At 36.8% G+C, this 24,863-nt stretch overlaps 1 protein-coding gene across 1 annotated transcript; it reads right to left on the reverse strand.

Annotated features, from left to right (window-relative positions):
- Positions 1-19,134: 19,134 nt before the first annotated feature.
- LOC113289884 (DNA replication licensing factor MCM6-like) lies at positions 19,135-24,821 on the reverse strand. The gene is made up of 18 exons (XM_026539315.1): positions 24,562-24,821; positions 24,300-24,452; positions 24,078-24,203; positions 23,818-23,980; positions 23,521-23,714; positions 23,222-23,411; positions 23,063-23,140; positions 22,231-22,460; positions 22,003-22,117; positions 21,762-21,836; positions 21,535-21,675; positions 21,071-21,274; positions 20,788-20,949; positions 20,656-20,711; positions 20,446-20,573; positions 20,250-20,375; positions 19,876-20,006; positions 19,135-19,761 (listed from the first exon to the last, which is right to left on the reverse strand). Exons 1-18 carry the CDS (start codon positions 24,636-24,638, stop codon positions 19,633-19,635), a joined length of 2,478 nt encoding a protein of 825 aa, XP_026395100.1. The 5' UTR covers positions 24,639-24,821; the 3' UTR covers positions 19,135-19,632.
- Between the last annotated feature and the right edge of the window lie 42 nt (positions 24,822-24,863).

Consider the following 24,863-nt stretch of genomic DNA (forward strand, 5'->3'; position numbering starts at 1 on the left):
TATAGTTGCCGACACAACCTTTAGACGATTAATACCGCCCAAAACCTAGGAATTTCATTTCTTTTTCTTTCTTCTTTTAGACTCGTGTTCTCATATTCTTCTTCCCTTCCGATTGTGGAGACTAAAAACATTATTCCTCCCTATTCAAACTTCAATTCATCATCGTCGTTCATCGCGGAATCAAAAACATCGTCGATTTTTCTATAAAATGATGACTGATCCTAATGAACCCACGAAAGATCGAGAAACATCTGCTGCAAACGACGAAGAACACGAACAAGAAGAACATGAAAAGTATGACGCCACTGATGTAGGTGGTGGTGGTGATTCTGATAATCAAACTCTCGAGCAAATGTCCCCAATTAGGTAAGTTTCTATCTTTTTACTCGTTTATGTTGCTTAAATTTTTCGAATCCATTAAAATAAGTTCAAGGGTTTTCAGTTATTTCCCAGAATCGGTAGTTAGATCTAAATTTTATCTCCCGATTACGTCCATTTTCTAGGGTTTTCGGTTACATCGACCAGAATCGAGAGTTAAGTTTTACAGATTACTCCCGATTATACAAAGCTATTTGCCACTGAACCATAAAATTGACATAATCGGTAGCTAAGTTATATGTTGCCTTACGATTTTAGCAAAGAATTAGAACATGTAGGGACACACAATTCGTACCCAGAATCGGAGATATTATATAGTATTTGTCTTCCGATTATTCATAATCGTAGGTTAGACGAATTCAACACACTTCCGATTATGTAAGTTGTAAAATTTGAAAATTCTGTGATTTTAGCAAAATCCAATTTCGGGGCTACGTTTTAATCGGAATCCAAAGGATATTTTTTTACTTCCGAGTATATGCAATCGGTTGATATGTTATATTGTTTTGTTCTGATTATGTATGCCTCATGACTTTCTCAGTTTCTGGACCCAAATTGATGCATAATCGGGAGATAGAACTAGAATAGGACTTACGATTGTGTGTAATAGGAACAACATATTTTACTCGTGCTTCCGATTGTGAATAATCAAAAGTCATATTTTAATTATAACTTCTGATTGTGAAGTTTGTAATGTAATTCTTACGAACCAATTTTATTGTTTAGGGACAGGCGAGGTAAGAAAATCCAAGATACAACTGTTACAGGGCCTCGTCAAAAAGGGGGTAAGAAACTAAGCACTAGTGCGCGGAGAGAAAGGGAAAGGAGCCAAAAAGGAGTGGAACCAAGCGTTCAACAAGGAACTCAAGAAGAAGTACAAGCAAGCGCTTCAGAATTCACTCGAGAAGAAGGAAAACCAAGTGGTACTCAAGGAGAAGGAGGAGTTACAAGGAAGGCAATCGCGAAGAAAGCATCACACCTCCCCATTGAGTTGAAGAAGACGGATTTTGAAGAAGAAATCCCGGAGCTGCCTATGGACACAAATATTAATGCAGATATGAGGACGAGAATGATCAAGGATTCTTTTTCGGTCATAAAACGTGAATCTTATTGACATAGCTAGTTTCTGCAAAGTATCTTGTTACTAACAACCCTAGAATAATTAGTACGCGCAACTTTTCGTTATTATATCCTAAATTTACCGGATACGGAAGCGCTCGACTACTGGATTCTACTTGTCAAGTTTCCTAGAAGTACGCTCTCTGGGTGTGACTTACACAAGTGCTTTACGTTTTATGAGATAAGATTGCTCCTAGTGATGAATTCAAAAGCTTGAATCACCTAATAGTGTCAATTTCTACATATGGGTAATTAACATAGTCCCATCATCAATACCCATATATTGCTACTTGCATTCAGAATTTGTAAACAATTACGGGTCGAAGAATTTCCAAACTAGCATTAATTTGCAACTTAAACGATTGAGAAATGAATTCATAAACACTATAGGTACCATAAAGAATGAACAATAATTAGAAAATTGCAAGAAAACATGCTTTGTAAATATCAATTTGAGTTCATGTACCGTACATTGAAATCGTCCCAAGTCAATATACTTAGCTACTGGAGTTCATAATGAAATAAAATAAAAATATGAAACTGTAACAACAAACCAAACTAGCAAACCAAGGAAGCAACAGGTGGATTGGTGGAACTTATGCGAACGGGTGGTAGTACGGCGACGGCGTATGAACTGGAGGTATAGACTGCAACTGTGGAGGTAGTCTGTTGTTTCGCCGTTGGTGAAAGTTGGATTTGCTGTGAACATGCGGAGTGCTGGTGATGGATGCAGTTGTTGTTGTTAATGGAAGATGGAACTGAACTCCAGCTGCTACTGTTGGTGGGTGTACGCAGTTGGTACTGTGAACTGGTGGCAAGGATGGTGGTGAAGGTGCAATAGTGTATGCTGGTGGAGATGCAAGTGCAAGTATACATGTGAGATGCTGGTGATGGAATGGTGGTAGTTAAACGAGCAAAAGATCGCTGAAAATAGGGTTGTGAGAAGCTGGTAGGGGGTATGTGGGATGCCTGATGTTTTGTAGCTCTTGATCCCTTTTATAGCTTCATTGTTTCTTGTTCTAGAATCCTGTAGAGTAGAACTAGATAGAGACCCAGCTCCTATTTCCTCTCGACTTATAAATTACCTCCCATCTCCTCCGTCCATCCCACAAAACTGATGGCAATAACCCATCTTCATGGCTGGTTTCTCGGCAAACTTTTACAAAATCAATCTTTCAAAATTCGACCATTGTTTCCATGTTTATCTCAACTTCTAAAATAAGTGATAGAAGACCAACCCTACTTTGTATACATCCCTAGGATTCATAACCGGCAAGAAAATGTTGCAGTCGACTATAACTGCGAATGGTCACCTTCTTGGTGCCAAAACTTGACCCAACCTACACGAGTTTTAATCAATATTTTCCTGTCCCATTCGAGATCAGAATGTAGCTCGTACCTCTAGACTCATATAAACCATAACTTGTTGTTAATAAGACTTGGTTCAGCGACAAGAATATGGTGCAGTGCATAACTTGTGGAGAATGTGAAAGATAGTTTCAAGGCTTTCATCTACAATTGGTGTGTTGGTACAAACATTTTTGAAGGCATTTCTTTGGACATGGTGTTGCATAACTGGGAGGCTGTCATTCATTAAGTAGCTTCTCAGCCTGGTTTGTTTTTGGTTTTGTTTCTTTACTGTAATTGCAGCTTGTTTATTGCTGCTTATTTTGGTCCTGTTTTTGTTTTCTCTTCCATTGTCATTACTTCCTTAGTGATGCATTGGTTTTATTATTAAAATTTATCCCTTTTTGAGTCAAAAAAAAATCACTTCAGTTCCACTCCTTTCCAAGTTTAAAAGCTCTGGTGGTTCAGGCATTTTCTCGAACAACTGCTATGCAGTTTCCGGTGATGAAGAAGATACGTACATGTTGTTGATTTATAATCTCACTATATCTCCTTCCCTGCATATAATTTAAATATAACACGAACTTATTCTTCCCATTCATTTCAGAACTCATAACCATACATTAATCTCACAAAAACTCATTTTCTTTTATCTGTTTTAGGTCCACAAAACCCTATTCAAATTCAAACCATTTTCACTGTCATACAGAAATTTAAGGAAAACCCACTTCTCATTATTATTAATGTATTTTAATACTGCCCCCGCTCCTCTTAGTTAATCATCGATTTGAAGGGCAGCACTACTGCCACTCTTCCATGTTATTCAGGCTAAAGCAGAACCCAAAACCAAAACAACACCAGCACCATGTGTCAAGAATACGTCCTAACCCTTTGAGACACCCACCAAGATTTTGGTTAACCGACGCAAGAAGATTGGCGGTGAACTAATCGTGATTAGAAGAGAATGAATTGCTGCAAACTGGCCGAGACAAATTTCTGGATTTATGTTAGGCTGTGTTTGATAGGAGTTAATTCCATGGAATTAGCCATCTTTCCATGGAAATAGCATGCTTTCCGTCGTTTGGTCAAAAATCTGTTTCCATGGAGTTGCAAAATAAATGTGGCCTAAAGTATGTTTTAAACTCAATTTCGTGGAATTCCATGAAAAATCTTTCTTTGCCTCCCCTAGGGAACTGATTCCATGGAATTGTTTCCTTTCTCCATTATCAAACACAACCTTATAGGTAGGAAAGTAGTGTCCCTTAGCAGAGAACTTAGTGCATTTAGTAATATGTTTCAAAACTCAAGGACTTCCTTGAGCATAAAAGAGTGGCTGCTTCTGTATTACCTGTATTTTATACTTTCGAGACTTGCAATGCTTGCTAACTCCAAGTCCATCAACTCTTAAGTTCGCTAACTGTTAAATTGAGCTCCAATTTTCATTGTTTCTTGTCATGACTCCAAAACACCTATAAAATGCAAACGAAGCATAATATACAAAAATACAAGAGAAAATAGTAAAGAAAAGTATAAGAAATTGACATTCAAAATATGTATTTTAGGAACTTATCACATCTCTTATAGGACAAGACCCTTTAGGGACATTTCTAACAGAATTTTGTATAACATTAGATTCTTGCATAGAATTATTTCATTATGTATAGAATTTTATGCTTTTCCTTGCCACTCCATTTGCACTAACTTGCACATTCTCAAAAATTAGCGAACAACGAGCCTTCCAAATCATCCAAAAACCAAAGACAATTTTATCTCTAAGCTGAACATTAATCAATGAGGTGTTATTAACAGTTAAGAAAATTACCACAATCCAATTAATGAAGATATCCCATTAACAGTGTTAACGAATTCATTACCTAAAGCTTGGCATATACCTTGTGCGTTGCATAGACTCTATCGCAAAATAACACATTGGACAGGTATTATTTATACTTTGTACAAACCTGGAAAGTCTATCCCTAGTTGGGAGACATTTTTTCACACATCTCAAAAGAAAGTGACCGATTCTTGGGCGGATTTTATCTTTCCAAAACCCTTCCAATTTAGATTACTAGTTATAGTACCTCCACTCTGCTCTTGAATAGCCTTGTATGCTGACTTGACTGAGAAGTTTCCTTCTTTGATATATTTCCATCTTATATTATCTTTACCATTATAAGGAATTCTGATTTTCATAATATCATTCACTGTAAACCTATCAAATAAAGCAGACAAGGTATTTATATCCCATTGTTTGGTATCAACGTCAATTAGTTGGTTCACAGTTCGCATGATAGTCGACATGAAATTATTTTTAACATACCCATCTATACTATGAACCCAAACATCCCTCCATATATGTATACTAGAGTCATCACCAATCTCCCAACATATATTATTCCTAAGAATATCTAGACCTTCCCTAATTCCTTTCATACCCAAGAACTTGTTGTGGAAATGGAATCATGAAGAGGATTAGAGTTTATGAAATACTTACTTTCCAATAGCTTGACCCAAAGAGTATCACGAGAATTTACCGTTCTCTAAGCCAACTTTGTAAGAAGCGCTTTATTAAGAATGTCTGACTGTTTGATTCCTATACCTCCTACTTGCTTAGGTAGCGCTATGTCTTTCCATTTTTTGAAGTATTGTCCTTTCCCTGTCTTCTTTTTATTCCACCAAAATCACATTTGAATAACATCCAGCGGGTTTGTTAATTTAGAAGGCATAGGAAAAACAACCATATGGTGAGTAGCAAGGGAGCCACGAACATATTGGATTAAAATAGTTCTCTCAGCTTGGTTTAGAAATTTAGGTTTCCAACCCGCTAACCTACCATAAAACTTATCAATAATCCCATTAAAGGATTGCATTTTATTTCTATGGAGCATAAGAGAAACTCCAAGGTACTTATCATTCAACGCCAATCTACTAATCTGGAGAATACTTGAACTATTATTTTTAACCTGATTGGGGACTTTTGGACTGAAAGCTATCCCAGATTTAGCAAAATTAAGTGACTCACCTGAGTACACTCATCTAAACTAGAACTCAAAGTCTTGACATGTACATAACATTTTTCCATCCACGATTGGGGATGCATATTGGAGTCATAATTTTGCAGAGTTAGTTTATTTTCTTAAAAAGAGAATTCAAAGTCTTGATATATCTGGGTTGATCATTTCTCAAATGGTATCAATGACGGTAACCAAGAAGATATTCGGGTTTCCTTGTTTCATTGGACGCATTTGTGATGAATTCGACATTGATCCAATTGGGAACTACAGTGGATCTCAAACTCTAGTTCTTGAAAGTACATCCAACGTATGAGAACGAACGAGAACAAAAGAAAAAAGGAATCTATTTAACCTCTTGACGGTTCTTGTGATCCAACAACCTTGAGTCTTCTTCAACAAATTCGCAAGTATGTTTGCAAGATCAACTCCAAGGCAGAAGGTATGCAAAAACAATTATGTGTAATTGCTAAAAAAAATTCCCGACATCAAGGACGAAATAGACAAGATTCAAGATTCTATGGGTGATCCCGACAATTAAGAACATGAATAAACCCTTGATTCTTTTTTATTTTTATCTAGGAAACTTCTTTTGAGGATTTAATTCTTGAGATGGATAACTAGGGTTTGGTATAGCAAAGATTGTGATTACACATAGCTATTTCCAACATTTTTCATCTTGCATGATTTTAGGTTTATTTGTTTAAATTATAGAGTTGTTAGAAGATGAACTTGTAATATCTAATCATTATTGGTTTAATCATTGCAAAAATCTTATGAAATATTTGTGCTTTTACGATCTCGTGAATTAGCTAATATTTCATATATGCTCAGAAGTTAAATCTATTATATTTTTTATTAACGGAAAATAGAACAAACTCTTTGAGATTTTTCTCGCAGTATTGATCTATTAGTGATCACACTTTTTTGTTTTGCTGCTTGACACACTCCGTAAGATTGTCTTGTTATTCGTAACTGGCCTTTAGATTAATTTGTGTCGATATTTTGGATACAAATCCTTGTGATTTGTTAATGTCCGCCAAAATCCTTTTTTTCACGAAAGAAAGGTCACTCATGTTCTCTTGGGAATGACATTTAATGAAGGAGAGTTCTTAAATGAACTTGTGCTTAATTGTTATATCTTTGTGGGGAGTCTGGTTGTGAAATTTTAAAAGGGATGCTTGTATATTTTTAATCTCCTCGGATGAGTGCTAAGTATTTATTACTATGTGATATCATCTAAATAAGTTGATATGAGGAGTTACTTTTTAACTATGTTATTTATATAGTATCTCCATCTTCCTTAATAATTGAAGATATCTTTTGGTTGTATTCATTATGATTCCACGATTTTCGTACCTTTGTTAATTTGTTGACAAAAGGGGGGAGAATTATTTAGTAGTTTCATACTACATACATGTGGTTTACATATTATTATGTAAGGGCGAGTGAATCATTTAGCAATGGGTTTCAACTATTATACAAAAGATGAAAGTATTGATTAAGGGGGGAGAAACATATCACCGTAGTATTACTTCAGAGTTGAGATACAATTGAACTTTGGAGAGAAGATAATAATATTATGTTTCTGTATAACAACAAGAGTTGTTATAGATACGAATCTTCAACAACAAATATGCTGAGTTGGACACGTTCAGAATCATTGCTACTTGAAATAACGAAGAGTTCAAGGAGATTTGAAGAAACCAAGGATATCAAGACATGATGGATCGAGAATTTTTTAGAAAAAAATTATTTTTTGTTATCCATATGTACTAATAGTTTTGTCACTAAAATTGACAAAGAGGGAGATTGTTAGAGCATTGCTCGGTCGATTCACAAGTGTTTCTATATCAAGTTTATTGTCAAATTTAGTTGTCAAAACTATATCTTGATTTCTAGTCTAGAATTAGTTAAGTCTTGGTCTAGGATATAGGTAGTTGAGAAACAAACCAGTCTTCATTTGCGTCCTACCGTTTGAAGGTGAAGATCAACCAAAGCTTTTGGAGAACTTCATCAACAAAAAGTAAGTGAAGACTGAACACCTATTAGAGTATTCAAAACTGGAATAGGTCTCGGGGTTTTTCTACAATTACGGTTTTCTCGTTAACAAAGTCTTGCTGTGCCATCTACTTTATTATTCCGTATTATAATTATTTTATTATAATTAAAGTAAATTTCACTTGTACGTTAATCCATAACACTTGATATCGATTCTATAGAGTTTCGATTTGAGAAATAGGTGGTTCAGTCTTTACTTACCTTTTGTTGATGAAGTTCTCCAAAAGCTTTGGTTGATCTTCGCCTTCAAACGGTAGAACGCAGTGATTTCTGGTACTCAACTACACACTTTTAATCTAATCCGAGATTTGACAAAATGTAGACTAGAAATCAAGATATAGTTTTTATATACTAAATTTGACAAAAATCTTGAGATAGAAACACTTGTGAGTTCGACCGAGCAATGCTCTAACACCTTTCTTTTAATGAATTTTGTTTGTTTGTCGTTCTAATTTTTTTTGTAATAAATGATGGCGAGGGTGAAATGAAAGTGTTTATGTCAAATGTGGTGGTGCAACTATGTTTTTGATATTTATATTAGTGGTAATTATTTTAGTGAAGTATCTTTTTGCCATGGTGTTCGTGATGGCTATTTATAAAGAAAAAGAAGGCGGAGAGAGAATGTAAATATATTTAGCGATAAGCTGGATGAACTTATAGATATTGTAAATTAGTGTAGGCATATTAATTTGGGCACTCATGGGACAAATAGACTTGGAATAACAAAAGGGTGGGCCTGTCAAATATCAAAGAAAAGTTTGACAAGGTGTTAGGAAACTCCCATTGGTGCAATCGCTTTCCAAATTCTCCGGTATTGCATTTTCATTATTTTGACTATGATCATAGTGTCATTTTAATATACCTGCAACAACAAAAAATTGTATTTAGTCTAGACCTTCTATGCCGGAGGCCATGTGGACTGAGGATGAAAGGTTTCTTGAAGTAGGCTTGGAGTTCTAATGAGGATGCTCATGTTCACCAAAGCTATTTCAATTGTGTGGATTCATTTCAAGTGGATGCTTAAAAATGAAACAAATCTGTTTCGTGGAATTTATCTAAGAATATAGAAAAATCTTTGTTGAAATCGGAGGATGCCTAAGATGAATTTGGAAAGGATCCTTCTGAGTTGTATAAAATATTAATGACTTATTTGCATTTTATCAAGATGGAGGAAATATCTGTAAGAAAAAATCTAGAATTAATTGGCTTCTTGAAATATTAATGACTTATTTGCATTTTTTCTCGTTATTCTACTTTAGTCAGGAGAAACAGGAATATGATAATTAAAATTAAGAGATAGTAACAATAGTTGGTTAGATAAGTCCTACAGTATAGAAAAGTACAGTGCATCACTTTTGTAATCTCTTTTCAGCTAGTAGTAATGAATGTGATAATGATGCAATTGGATGTCTTTTTCCTACCGTTTTGTTTACAGATAAATGCCATGATTACTAGATTGTGGTACTGAAAAAATAAACATGGCTTTAAAACAATTAGGATCTCATAAGTCCCTCGGTCCTGAAGGCTTGCAATGTTAGTTATTTTCTAAATATTGGGATCATGTTGGACATAGTTTAGTTAAACTGGTTTGGGATATTTTTTTTCGATCTGGCCAGTTGGACACAGACTTAATAAGCTTCATAACCCTGATTTCGAAGAAAAACAACCCTTGCACTGTTAAGGAATATAAAGCTATTAGTTTGTGTAACTTTACCATGAATATTATAGCAAATATATTAAGACCACTTCTTGATAAGATTATGTCTCCAAACCAACATGCTTTTGTGTCAGATAGATCAATTTTTGACACATCCCAAAACCTGTTGTCATAGGTTCTTATGTATCTTCATATGTTTATTGTAATTATCTCACAAAAATAATTCTTATGTATCTTCATATTTTCTGCAAAGTGTTTTTAGAGATTTATTCAAGTGCCAATTATCTCACAAAAGTAATTTTTGTGCATCTGAAAATATTCAACAGGGTAAGTTCGTGTACTCTATCTTGTTCGTGATTATTTTTTTCATGGTATATCTACCGAGTATGTGTACTCTTAAGACAAAAACGAGTTAAGGAACTCACTGAACTTTTCTGGTTTGCATATTGGGTATGAATACCACCCCGGTTTCAAAACCAACAGTTCCTTTACGGTATGCGTACTGGTTACTCGTACCATTCTTGGTTCACGAGCAACAAACTTAATATTGTATGGATACCGGGTATGCGTACCAAATCTATAACATTCTTGCAATAGTCTAATTAGTCATGCGATATCGTATCATAGATAGAAGGATGAATGTAACTTGAGAAACAGGTGGTTCAGTCTTCACTTACCTTTTGTTGAAGAAGTTCTCCAAAATCTTCGGTTGTTCTTCGCTTTCAAACGGTAGAACGCAGTGATGTCCGATTCTCAACTACACATCTATCCTAATCCAAGACCTGACTAATTGTAGACTAAAAATCAAGATATAATTTTGATCAACTAAATTTGACAACAAACTTGATATAGCAATACTTGTGAGTTTGACCGAGCAATGCTATAACAAAAGATGTCACCAAGAGTGACACCAAGGTTACAGGGAAATAAAAAACTAACGAGCTCACGTAGAAGCAACTCAGAACCCTCATACATATAAAAAAAAAACAGAAAGGATCCATCCATCAACTCCAAAAAAACTACCTAGTCCTCCAAAAAATCGAAAAAATTCTTTCTTCAAAATCCTCATTTTCATCCTGATATGAGCATTTAACAGCATCAATTTGCTCATCATAACCAGAGTCGACGTCAAAATCTCCCAAGCCATCATCATCCTCAAACGAACGTTTTTCCATCTCAGAATGAGGTTTTGCATTCTCCAATAGATCCTTACACATATATCTCATCTTAGGATGATCAGAGATACCCAATAACTTATTAAAAATAATTTGGGAATCTATTTCCGCCTCTGTAACAGAAGAAGTTACAGACTTAACTTCTGAATCTTGATTCAAATTTTTAGATATACTAGAATTTGAAATCAAAAGAGGTGGATTTGAAACTGGCCCACTATCTGAATTCTTAGTCTTGCATTTTTTTTCTTTTTCCGTACTGTAACCCGACTCAAATCTAGAACTGAAAGAACCACATCTGAATCCAGCCTTTCCGATTCAGAAACAATATTATCCTCATTGCTACTGGGGATACCATTAACCTCTTCTACTCTTGTTTCTGATTCCACTTCAGAAACCTGATCTAGAATACTGAAAGAGTTCAAATAGCATGTAGGAACTTGTTTAGGCTTATCACCTAATTGATTTGACTCGCCGTTCTTCTTTCCTAAACTCTTGGAACTTCTAGCATAAGTCCATTGTTTTTGTATGTGCTGAGATCTTGAAACCAAACCTCCATCTTCAGTCACCTTTCCATTTTCCACATGTATGTTATTTTATACCAAGATTGATGACTCGTCCCTAGCAACACCATTCACTTTCCCAGCATCTTCCATAATTACATTCTCAATTTTAGTTTGCGTTACGTTCGTCATGGTAGCATGATTTCCTACCAAGACTTCCTCAACATGAGTTTCCGGCCTTTCCTTATCATCTGAAGTATCATAAAGTTTGCAGATGAGCCCTTATCTTATAAATCCAAACTGTTGTTGCTTGATTTGAGCTGCAATTTTTGGTTGAGTGACCAAAGCTCTTACATTTAGAGCAAGAGACTGGTTACCAAGGTACTCAAATTTAAGTACAAGCTTCACATCATCAACTTTGATAGGAAGTTCAGTAGAGAATGAACATTCTGCTACAATTTCAACATAAAATCTTGTGAAGGACATTCTAGTCTTCAATGCAGTTGGGACATCAATCATTATAGGATTACCCACCAAACTAGCAATCCTATCTAAGCCAACTGCATTCCAAAGACGAATTGGAACCCCCTTGAGGTTCACCCACACACGCACAGTATTAATCGAATCAATATGATGAGATTCAATAAAAGGAGACCAAGGCCTAATAACAAATAATCTTTTTCCAATAAGAACATAACCCAATTCCAAAATCCTAGTTCTATCTTCTTCATGAGAAAACTTGAAAATATAAACATTATCTCCATGAATGGTCATGGAGAAATCACCCTTGGTTTTCCACTGGGAAGATAAGAGTTCACAAAAAATCAATATGTGTTTTGAGTTCATCTGAAAAGAAAACGGTGGCATAATAGTTGTAAGGGCCTTTTAGACTCACGACCGGTAACTTCGGGACCCCAACATTCATTATTTTAAAGCCCTCTACTCTGATTCACCTAGGCGGTTGGCCCAAAAGAGAAGATAATTGGGGGTCAGAAGCTGCTTTAGGTTGGTCAACTACGGCTTATTATAACTCTTTCTTTACACAACCGATCCCCTTTGGAACTATCCTCTCTCTCTCTATGGGTTAACTCGTGTATCCATATGAGAATGCTACAACGAGGAGGCAATGTTTGAGATCTGCTACTTTAAGCTCAACTATCTCACTAAGGCCTTAGAAGCCCTTTTCTTCTCATCTGCCCGGGAGGGGATCGGAGCCCATGTATCAAAAGATGCATGCTTGTCCTCCCCATCTTGGAAGAATGCCCCCACTTTTTAAGTTTTTATATAGTAAAAAAAAAGCCTCGGACCTGGAGAAGGTGTGACGCTGGGTCGGGGTTCGGTGAACCAACTGCTCGCTCCTCTAGTGTTGATTAAGTCTCGGGCCCCTTTTTCGTTTCCTATGTTAGACCTTCGGAATACCCCAGAAGGGGATTTTGCTCTACTCCCCCAATCTTCACTTTACGCCACGTCGAATCTCCGTCGTGGAATTAGACCGCTGCCTATAGAAGATAGAATCCAAATTATAAGAAACAATTGTCAGATTCATAGATATCGGTAGTTGTCCGGTCGTACCCGAACAATAGGATTCCAGAGGGAAATGCACATTTGGTTGGCCGTCATTTCAAATTGATTCTTCAACTTTGACATGAAGCTTGGGAGCTTAGTTGATGGAGAAGACCTGATTGAGATATTTGGAGACCCATTCCAACTGAGATCCTTAGATTGGGAAATATGATCTGTGTTATGGTTTGATTTTGAATTTCTAATACCTCTCAAAGAAGATGAGTAATTTGAAAGAGATGGAAATTCCTCTAAACCAAATTTTAAATAAGAATTAGTCGAAACTGTAGATGATTTTGCACTCTGATTAGGGATTGAGGATGGAGAAGGAGTTGAATATCTTGCGGCCATGGAGGAAAACGCAGAAACCCTAAGAAAATCGCTTTGAATTCTCTGCCACGTCATCGCTCTTTATTTCTCATGATTTCTCTCATGACATAGTCAGTATGGGAGATCTGTTGAAGGATATTAAAGACCTGGAGTTGAAGTTTGGTGACATTATCATGGAACAGAGATACAAAGAGGAAAACTCAACGGCAGATTATTTGGCCAAAGCAAGTGCAGATAAGGAGCTAGAAGGTGTGTGTATCAACCAACCTCCAAATGAAGTCACCAGCTTGTTGAGCGCAAATTTTGTAAGGAAAGCCGTTAAAAAAATGGTGAGAGTTATTAGTTAATTTTCTTACCATCATGCCGTGCAGCAAAAAAAAAAAAAGATTTGTCGAAGCCAAAGTTTTACTAATCAATTTAGGTTTAGCCGTCTACCACACTCAATTTCTAGTTGTTTGTACACTTCGACTATTGGAAATAACAGATTTTATCCCAAAAAAAATAAAAAAAATAATATTGTACAACAGTAGAATGAGAGTTTTTTTCTTTCCATCTCAGCAATCTAGATTCTAGGCTTTAGGCCGGTTCCTATGGCAACTGGCTAAACCCTCCATTTGCCATGCCAGCTGGCCTGGCAAACTGGCCGAGCCAACTATGGGAGAAAACATAAGCGATCGAGTCTCCACCGAACGGTTGAGCAAAATCCGACCGGGCTTAAGAAGACCGCTAGCGGTCTTTTTAACACTGGTCGGTCTTTTAATCACACCTCATTTTCTCATTAATTCTATCTTACTCACTCTTTTGTACCTTAATCATCTGTTTATTTTATTTTTCAACTCAATGGATATGGATTCTTCTGACGAAGAAGTGCGTATTCATATGGATCGATTTGAAGAACAACAACGAATATTCGTTCAGGCATTGAATCAAATTGATGATGAGTCAGATGAAGATAAAGAACTAACCAACAACTTGATGCAGCTATATTCATCGGGGCAAATACCTAGAGATCCAGAGCCAAGAGAAGTCTTCACAAGAAGATATACGTACCGGGGTCGGAATGAACGGCACGAGAAGCTGATGCATGATTATTTTCTTCCTGACTGTGTATTCTCTGATGAAAATTTCCAAGGCCGATTCCGCATGCCCAGACATTTGGTGCTAAAGATTATAGGTGAGCTTTGTCAGGTAGAACCTCAATTTAATTATTAGTATGATGCACTGAATATTATGGGTCATAACCCTGAACAAAAGGTTACTTCGGCTTTGAGGATTTTAGGATATGGCAGGCCTTCAGATTCTAATGATGAGTACCTTAGCATTGGCAAAACAACTGCGTTCAAGTATCTTGCATTGTTTTGCGAAACAATGATTAATCATTTTGGTCCTACCTATTTATGAAAACCAACTGATGCAGATGATAGAGAAATATTAAAGCAGAATCAGGAAAGGGGATTTCCTGGAATGTTGGGTAGTTTTGACTGCATGCATTGGGTATGGACCAGATGCCCTACCTATTGGGCCGGTCAGTATAAGGGTCACTATGCAAAACTAACAGTGATCCTTGAGGCTGCTGCTTCTTATGATTGTGGGATATGGCATGCTTTTTTTGGTCTTCCGGGATCTCAAAACGATATAAATGTTTTACACAAATCGCCTTTGTTTGAAGATTTAAAGTATGGAATTTCTCCTCAGGTAAATTTCAGTATCAACGGGAATCACTACACTCATGGTTATTATCTTGCAGATGGAATTTATCCAAAATGGTCAACTTTAGTTCAATGTTACCGTTAGCCACTTGCCGGTGAAATGGGTTGTTCATACTCGTATTTCAATAGTAAACAAATGAATCTGAGAAAGGATGTGGAACGGGCTTTTGAAATTCTGAAGCGGAAGTTCGCAATCGTTTGTGGGCCTTATCGTGGTTTAAGTGCTCGTGAAATGCATAAGACTACGCTGACTTGCATCATTATGCATAACATGATTATCCAGGAGACCCGTTATAATAAGAATTGGACTAACCATCAAGATGAAGACTTAAGGCCTGAGATTATACCAGCTAGAGGATTACCTGCAAGGAACTACGCGTAAATGACCAGTCATATTGAGAACGGAACTCTGTATAACAGGTTGAGGGAAGATCTCAGAGCGAATCTGTGGGCTGAGTTTGGAAGAGATGGGGGACGAATTGAGTAGTGTTTGTTTCATTTTTTTGTTTTTTATTATTGTTTCATTTGTTATTTATTTTTATTTTTTTTAAATTGTTTAAGTTTCATTTGTTGTTCCATAATTTTGTTTTGTGGTTATTTTTTAAGTTTAAATTTTTTAACGGTCATTAAAAGTAGCGGTCTAGACTTCATCGCTAGCGGTCTAGACTCAACCACTAGCATTCCTTATAAATCCCTCACTTCATCCATTTCAAACTCACACATCACTTCTCTACAAGAACTTCTCTACTTTCTGGTTAAATTATGGATGATCCTAGATTCATTGAAGATGAAGATTTATCTCTTTGTAGAAACTATGTAATACACTACCCGAAGAGAGGTGAAGAATGACGGATGAACGATTTACCTAGTATGAGTTATTTGGGTAAAATTCGTGATGCCTTCTGCACAGAGGCATATAATCCTCATAACCGGGATCGTGCTGCTTTGTTTTGCCGATTCATGGATATCAAAAAAGAGCTTGTGGATTTTATAGCTATGGAAAGGATTGTCACTCGATACCGTCTTAGAGGTGAGACTAATTCTGAATTGGGAATACGAACTCGAGACGAGTGGCGAAGATGAAAACGAAACGATTTTGAATACGAAGCGCATTACCAAATTCTTAAGGAGTTTTTAATAACTCGTATGGGATGTTAAGCTTAATAATATTTTCATGGATGTTGTCAAGTTTAAGTTTTAATGTACTGCAAAAAAATTAATTTAAGTTTTAATGTAATGAAAATAGTAGAATTTGCAATGAAAAAACCAGAACTATTTTCATTCACCATAACCAAACTACTACATATCATTAAAATTAAAGCTGATACATTAATTAATTTAGTGGCACTACTTCATCGTCGTCTTCATGATCCTCATCTTCAGCTTGAACCCCAAATTGTTTTTCCATGTTTCTCTTGTTTCTTTTTTCTTCCAATTCCTCTGTTATCCTGTCCATCTCCATCTCCCATACCATCAATTGTCTGGCATTCATTTTTTCGGTGTCTGCATTTAGAATCTTATTCTTGTCATAGTCAGAAACAAATTTATCTTGAGTTAGTCGATACTTTTTCATCTCCTTAGTCAAGAACTTGCGATCTACAACTCTTTGTTTTTCGACGACCTTCTGATGATATATCAAAGTTTCAATAGTACTACTACCTCCTTCACTTGCTACTCCTTCTTGGGCAGCTTTTCTCGCTGCTCTTGCATGATTTCTTCCTAATAATTTTCTCTTAATTGCAGTATTGACATTCAAGTTGGAATTGTTGTTTCTGGTGGTTTCTGATGAAGAAAATGGATTATCTGAAGGGGAATGAGATGATTGAGATGGTTGTGAAGCTGGCGTTGAAGGTGAAGAAGTGTATGGTGAACTTGCAGGTACATTCTGCATGTTTGCTAACACTTCTGGATTATATTTAGGCAACACTTTCAAAATATGATAACAACTTTCATAAGCAAAATTGTTCCCATGTTTATGGTGCCAATCAGTTTGGCACTTTCGTTCGACATCAACATTGACAAGACCGCTCTCTCGACCACGAGCAGCTTGCATTAGAGCAGCAACATACAAAGCAACTTGGACGTTGATTGTAACAAAGCGACCGGACAATCCATTAGCATCACGCTTGTTGATGTTCATAGTTTCATTTCGAAAGTTAGCAAATATGTTATCCCACAACTTGGTAGATTGTTGACTGGCACCATCGATACTATCTTGTGTAAAGAACACATAGTTTCTGCAAATACTTTCATCTTCGGCTGCGGTAAATTTTGGACCCCTAATCTTCTTCTTTTGTTGTTTAGATTGAGTATTAGATTGAGACATATTAAAGAAATTGTACAATACAAGTGAATGAAACAGTTAGATGATGAAATTTGTTTTAGATTAACAAATGTGAAGAGTACAGAAGAGAAGGTGTGAGTTAAAATGTTAGAAGAGTATGGTATTTATGGGGGGAGGGAGTGAGGAATTATGGCCGTTGGATCAGATTATACTCAGCGGTGCAAACTAAACCGGCCGGTCTTATAAAACCCGGTAGCGGTGCAATAAACACCTAACAATGTAAACTGGACCGAAACTTGACCTGATCTGGTTAGGTGGCTAAACTCTTTGGTTTGCCACATCCATAGGAATGGGCCTAGGTTTATCCAAAATCATAAGGATCGCCTTTATTATTGAACTAGCACTCTCAGTTTGCATGTTAGGAGCGTGTACTCGTTTGATCGTGGGTTAAATCTATATATATACTGAAATATAATCATGTAGATAAGCTTATGAGGTCATCATCCTTGATTTTAATTTAACTGTCTTGATCAAGACCACAATGAGATTAAGACTGGGAAGTATTTCGTGCATAGGACGAAACCATTTCAGTCTTGTAGATTACAAATCAGCCACGAACAAAAACAACCAATCAAACTCGAAATCAAATAAAAAATAAGACCATTTTGCTAACCACACAGTCTTAAAACATGCCTGTCAATTGTTTTTATGTACATAACCTGCCACACCATAGAATATGAAATGTCTGTTTTGAGTTGATAAAATTTACAAGCACCAATCATTTTGTCATTCTATTTCCTTGCTTTGTTTTTCAATGAACTGTGCAATAGTATGCATGACGTAGTTAAGCGTTTAAGAGGAGAACTCTTGAGAGTTGAGAGATAAGGACTGATTTCTTAATAAGTTGCATTTATGAAATATTCGAGCTCCAATCAAATCTATCAATTTATACTATCTCTTAAACTTAAATCTACTTGTATTACTCTTAGTCATACCATCTTAATTAATAAAAATCAAACCTAATCTTTAAGAACACTTGATGAAAAAGATAACCTATTTTCAATCTTATTCTTCGCTTCCGGTATAAGCTACAAAATCTTCTGATAAACCAACAGCCCCATTTTAACCAAAAGAAATACCACTAGGGAGTAGGCTCCTGATTGTATGGACGGACTAACCTACAATCATGACAAAATAGTGAGAAGGACGTACGCTTACCATTTCGGTCACTGACACAAAACCAGGAGGGCAAAGGGATGTGAACATTCGATGGATACCAATTTTTTCTGAGCTTTTGGCTAATCCACGTCTAAATCATGATTAATGAGGGTATACATATCCTTCTTTCTTGGCAAGACAGAATGGCACACGCCCACTCAGTGATTGAAACATATCCAACAGTAACCAATTACAATACGCAAGCTACCAAGTACAACTCTTGAATTCCTTTTATCAATGATGAATATCCACTTTGTAAAAAAAAAAAAAAAAAAGACTAGTATAACTGGTGATTAGAGAGAACAATGGGTTGACATCATGCTCAAGGTCAAGAATTATGTACCATGTTAGCTAACAAGATATACTTTCTGTCTGCAATAAAGACATTTGCAGCCAAAATACATTTAAGGATTGGGGTGCTCGTAGTGATTGAATAACCAAAATTAATCAAGCGAGAGAGCTCCAAACTATAAGCACCATTAGAGAGAGTCTTCAAAATTGACTCATTGACCCCAAGTTGATTCTCATATTGAATTCCAAGGAATTCGACATTAGTTCGGTCATTTTAGGGAAAATTACGAAAATACCCCAATATGGGATGCAATGTTTGAAATCTGCCGTAACATTTAAAAAATTGGAAAAATTCTACAATCCGTTAAAAATCCAGTGAAGTCATGTGTGATGGATAAAAAATAAAGAACGGCTGTATGCTCATAAAAAAGGATAAAGTTAAAAAATCCTACAAACTTAGACCACTTGAGCTAGGCTGCAACGAAAAATGGTTGCTTGAATAAGCATTAGCTTGATTATATCCAAACCATATCATCCAACAACTGACCGAGATTCCAGAGAAATAGACCAACCATGTCGGGAGATGAAACAGATAAATATATATAGCTTGAATAAAAGACATGATACGTGAGAAGACTCGTTCTAAACATAACGAACATGAGGATGGAGGAATGACCATTTGCATTTTCTTCAAAGAAATGTACACACAATCTTTAGTCATCACAAAGATGCAAAGTTCCCCTCCGTGAAAGAAACAAAAAGTGATTCATGAGAAGTTCACGGCATGTATTTGTCCAACTGGATGCTACAAGGTTCTTCTATGATCATAAAACATCATGGACAGAAGTATGACAGCATTTCAGTTACTCAAATGAATTTTAGTAAGTTATGTGCATTTGTGAAAGCTTATACTATGGATTTTGCATGGAGCTCACTCTGGGATGGTGGATAATGATGTTCAGATCACGGTGGGACGAGATGTCTTTGTTGCATCAATCAACAACATAGTTTGGTGCAACAGCTAAAATCCTTCTATCTCTAGTTGATAACTCTTGTTCACCTTCTGTCGCTGTGCTTCCGTCGTCTAGAACTATCAGATGGCCTTCCCTTCTTATCAAACTCTGAAATTACATGAAATCACATTAGATGGACCATCACGAGCTACAAAACTTCTCTTGTTTCCATCTATAAAAATTTATGAAGTTCACTCTGGAAGAAAATCTTAGCTAGTTTACCTCAATTATAGCTTTGACTTTGTCAACCTCTTTCGCAGCCTCATCCAAAGAACTGTATGCTGATTTTTCGTTCTGCTGAGCGATGTACATTTGAATCAAATCCTTTTGTCTCATTCCCGCCAAGCCAGTCCCTACAAGTTAGTTTTATTTTCTGGTTAAACTTTTCATGTGTAAAATTGAGAATTCTGCACGTGAGAATATGTGTGCTGGGTCTTTAGGGTTTCTCCTTAAGATATCATAAATGCACAAACCACAGTGAGGATTTTTTGGTGTTTTGAATATTGGTGCAATTGCCTAAGCACCAGATTTAAAAACCTCAACCTACCTTCAAAAATACACAGATAGACTAAGGGGGGAATGAAAACTTCACATACCATCCTGTGCTACAGTGTCTTCATGCTGTCGAAGGTGCAAAATAAGAGATTGTGTAACCCTCTGAAAGTACTCATCAGTTATCACTAGTTTCCTTCCTTGACGGGTACCGGTCCCTGATCCGCTCTCTGCATTGTGATATTCAACATGATTACTATGCATTGCTATTAAAAAAAAATGTTTGTCTTTAAGTGATACCCTGATTTCCAGGTGCAGCAGCCTCATAACTTGGCTGAGCATCGCCTTGACCAGATGCTCTGCTTCCACCAATATCATCATATACTATATCTTGGAAATCGGACAAATCGATCTCACTCGATTCAACACTGTAGTGATGGAAAGAAGTTAAAATAATTCCTGTGAAAGGGGGAATGCACTACGCTTAAGATATGTGGTCAAGCTCCTTACCTGATTATCGATGTTTTTAGCAGCCTCACAGCCACGCGGACATGGCGTGGCTCTACCTGTAAACAAACTATAATGTCAAGATAAATGGAACATGCAGATAAACAAAGGATGAGCAGATTGCCATAGGCTCACCTGATGCTCCAAATAACTTCGAGCAATAGCCTCCGACAGCCTAATCAGTGCTTCAAGCTGCCTAACTGTCATCCGGTAAGCCACTCTACCCCCAGGAGCTGTATCACCCCTTCGTAGAGCAACATAAGACTCCACCAGCACTTTCTTTGCGTCTGGGGTTAGCTGTATAGCATTCAAACAGCTCACAAACAGGGCTGGAATATGATAGCAGCATGCAAAGTATTTGGCTTTTTGGAAACAAAAGAAAAGTCATGTTTGCCAAAAATAACTAAGGACACCAAACCTTAGGTTTCAGAGTCTTGGCATGTGCAATATAACGCTTCAGTTGTGCAGTAGTAAATGCAGGGGAAAGTGCCTCTTCATGCTTCTGATGAACCCTTACAATGTGATGGGCAATGTGGTAATCAGTTTGATCATCTGGTTCGTCGATCATTACATACACCAGATCAAACCTCGAAAGGATAGCAGGAGGAAGGGCCACATTGTACTAAAAGACAAACGATCAAGTTTGATTGTTTCAGAGAAAATTGTTTCAAAACAGAGCCAACACTAATTGCTGACAGTTCACTAACTTTACAGAATAAAAGACCTGAATGGTTGTAGAACATTCTATTTTGAAACCGAAACAGAACATGCACAAAGAATATCAATATCATAGAATTTAATAGTGCTTGAAAAAAGAAAAAAAGAAAAAGAATAGTGAATAGTGAATAGAAAAGAACGGTTAACACTCTGAGGAATTTCAACCTTGAGGGGTTTCGATTTATCATAACGTCCTCCAGTGGGGTTGGCAGCAGCTAAAATAGATGTCCGGGCATTTAAAGTTGCTTGTATCCCTGCTTTTGTGATGCTTATCGTCTGTTGTTCCATAGCTTCGTGAATGGCAACCTTGAACCAGTTATAGGAGGTTTTAGAAATCCAAAATAGCAACATCACAAGATTTAGAGGCTACAAGAAGAATATAAGAAGATTACCTGGTCTCTAACATCCATTTTATCAAATTCGTCGATACAACAGATGCCATTATCAGCCAGCATAAGAGCACCAGCCTAAAATGAACAGGATGAGCCATAAGCTAAGAAAGAGCAACTCAAAATTCCTACTTACGGTTCACATTTGTATACCAAGTTGAACATGGTTGTGGGATGTGTTTATAGAGGGTATGTTACTTATATTCACACCAATCAACATATAGCCATATAAAAGAAATGCTACCTCAATACAGAACTCCCCGGTTTCTGGTTCTTTGGCTACAGTTGCTGTCAAACCTGCGGCGGAAGAGGATTTTCCAGATGTGTAGACGGATCGTGGAACCAGGTTTGTGGTATACCTTCACAGTAGATATATAACCCACAACAAAAGAGATGGCCCTCTAGGTAAGAAACTCGGAAAGTAAAATAGAAACAACGAAGAATATATAGCCAGATAGGAAGAATGGCATACTTAAGAAACTGAGACTTTGCACAGCTGGGATCACCAACTATACAAACATTAATGTCACCCCTGAGGTTGATCCCTTCATGAGTGAACTTGTGGACACCACCTAAGAGCATAAGAAGGATAGCTCGTTTAATCTCTTGGTGACCAAATATAGTGGGGGCAATGCTATCCACAATTTTATTGAAGAAATCAGGGGTGTTCCTCATCCCATGAATTTCAGCCTCCTCTTCTTTCTGCCAATATAATATATGCAAAATCGGAATCCATAGATCCATTAGAGAAATCCAGAAATTTAACAAAGCGCTGCTCGAAGACGGCAAGAATAAAGAACCCAATAAGTGTGTTTCCCGACAATAAGAACATGATATGCAAAAAATGTAATCAGTTTCTGGTTGTGAAGACGGCAAGAATAAAGAACCCAATACGAACATGATACAGACATGATGTAAACAGTTTCTAGTCACAACCGCAAAAAACACTAACAAACACCCTCACCTTTCCAAAGAACAAACTAAAATATCTTACATTTATATAAGATCTGAGGTTACTCATGACCACAACCAATCAGATGAACGCATGAGCGGAACCAACCAGGTGAACACATTAGGTTCATCATTGGCAATAGATGGCAACAATTGATCATTAAAACTCTAACCAGACAAAGAACTGAAGAAGATCCTAGAGACAAATAGCCTTTAAAGAGAACCTAAACTTAAAAAACCATTGAATTGTCGAGATAATACAAAAAAAAAATCGAAGTACACTCATTTGTCACAAAGAAACGTCGAGGAGAATTAGAAGGACCCAGGATTATTGCTGGTGTCCTATTGCTCACCGTTAATTTCTGGCAGTCTTCGTCATCAGCATCCTTCTTTCTATTCCTAATGTCGTTATCCTTTCGTCCATCAGACACCTGAAAATTTAATATCGTTAAAACCATTCAACACCTAGCACAAACAAGGCTCAGTAATATCATAAACCACGGAGCGTGAACCTGCACTGAATTGGCGATGAAGGCAAGTCGATAAGAGAGATCTCTCACTCCAAGTGCACGAAGACCCCTGACACCTTCATGTCCACTGCCAGACCGCTGGGGTGCCTCCCTTCGGCATTCCGCTCTCTCCCCTGGTGAAGCTAGTGCCAGTATATCCGGTATTACAACCAGAGTACCCGTAAAAATGACCCTGAAATATAACACGACATACATTTAACTAAAATCTTTCTATTTTATTTTATTTTACTTTACTTTTTATCACAAAACAAAACACTCTGTAAAAGTCGCAGGGATCTTACGTATCACCAGCTCTTGCATGTTCAACAATCTCATGACGGAGGATGACATCCAATGACCGAGGAAGGGATCCCGCCGGTATTTCTTTAGACGTCTCCTGCATTCTGACTCTTTGCCAATCTGCAAATTTGCTATCTTGGCGAATCAAGACCCACCTTGCTCGATTTGAACATGTTGGATTCACGCAAATTATCGGCTGCAATCAGAAAATAACCAACATTTATTTAAGAAGAGAGAAGCAAGTATACAACTAAACATAATGAAGAAGTGAAAATACAAAATATGTCACACCATCTAACCTCTGTGTATTTGAATTGCTGATCAACATTCTTTACAACACCACCACAATCCAAGCACTTGAAAGTGCCTTGTAGAAGCTCAGGCCTAACCTCACTAGTTCGAGTGACAACACCCGTTATCGAAACTAATTTTCCAATTTCCACAGTTGATAACTCCCTCAATCTACCATTTTTCAAAACGTTGAGCGAATGCAATAAGTCCCCACGTAACTAGTTAAGGTAAGTCAAAAAAAAAAAAATCCAATTAAACTTAGGGTTACCTCTTCAAAAGGGGGATATTGTAAAAAGCAATGTTTATATCTTTATTAGGGTTATCATCACCAATGAATGTCGGTCTCTGCTCCATTACAAATCTCTTACACGAATTCTTCAAGTACGGCTCAAACCTACCCAAATTTAAAAAAAAAAAAAAACGTGGAATCTTGGTTAACAAATAAAATTAGGGTTTTAGATTCAGAAAGGGGTTTATGGTATAAAATTACCTCAAATACTCTTCAGAAATAGCTGTCTGAAGAACATCATTATAACGCATAACGTGTGAGAAATCAATAAACATGGTTGTCGATTCTTTTGCTTTCATCTCTTCGATTTCTGATACATAATATGGTTCCGCTGCATTTGTTTCTACCTTGAAACTGAAAGAATAAAACAAAATCAGGAAAAAAGTTACAGAACTACCAAAAGACAGATCTTTAATCTCTAAGTATCAGAGAGTTGTTGAGAGATATAGAGAGAAAGTAACACCTCTTGAGGAACTCTAAGAAGATATTCTCAACACGAACAGCTTTCTCGTCCACGAAATAACCACCAAATGCATCCATTTTTCTGTTACCTTTAGGGTTTCTTCTTCTTCTTCTCCGCAGTTTCTATCAGAAAAATAGAAGTAGTCTGGTGAAACTGGAAATCAGTAGTTTAGTAGTCTTGAAGACGAGTCTTAACCTAAAATGTCTTTTGAGCGGGAGATAAAGGGCAAGTGGAAAGTTTCCCGCCAAAACAATGTTAAGGGGTGTAACCAATTCTGATATTCCAGACCAACCTTTTTTTTT

This window comes from Papaver somniferum, chromosome 6, assembly GCF_003573695.1.
Source record: "Papaver somniferum cultivar HN1 chromosome 6, ASM357369v1, whole genome shotgun sequence".
NCBI lineage: Eukaryota > Viridiplantae > Streptophyta > Magnoliopsida > Ranunculales > Papaveraceae > Papaver > Papaver somniferum.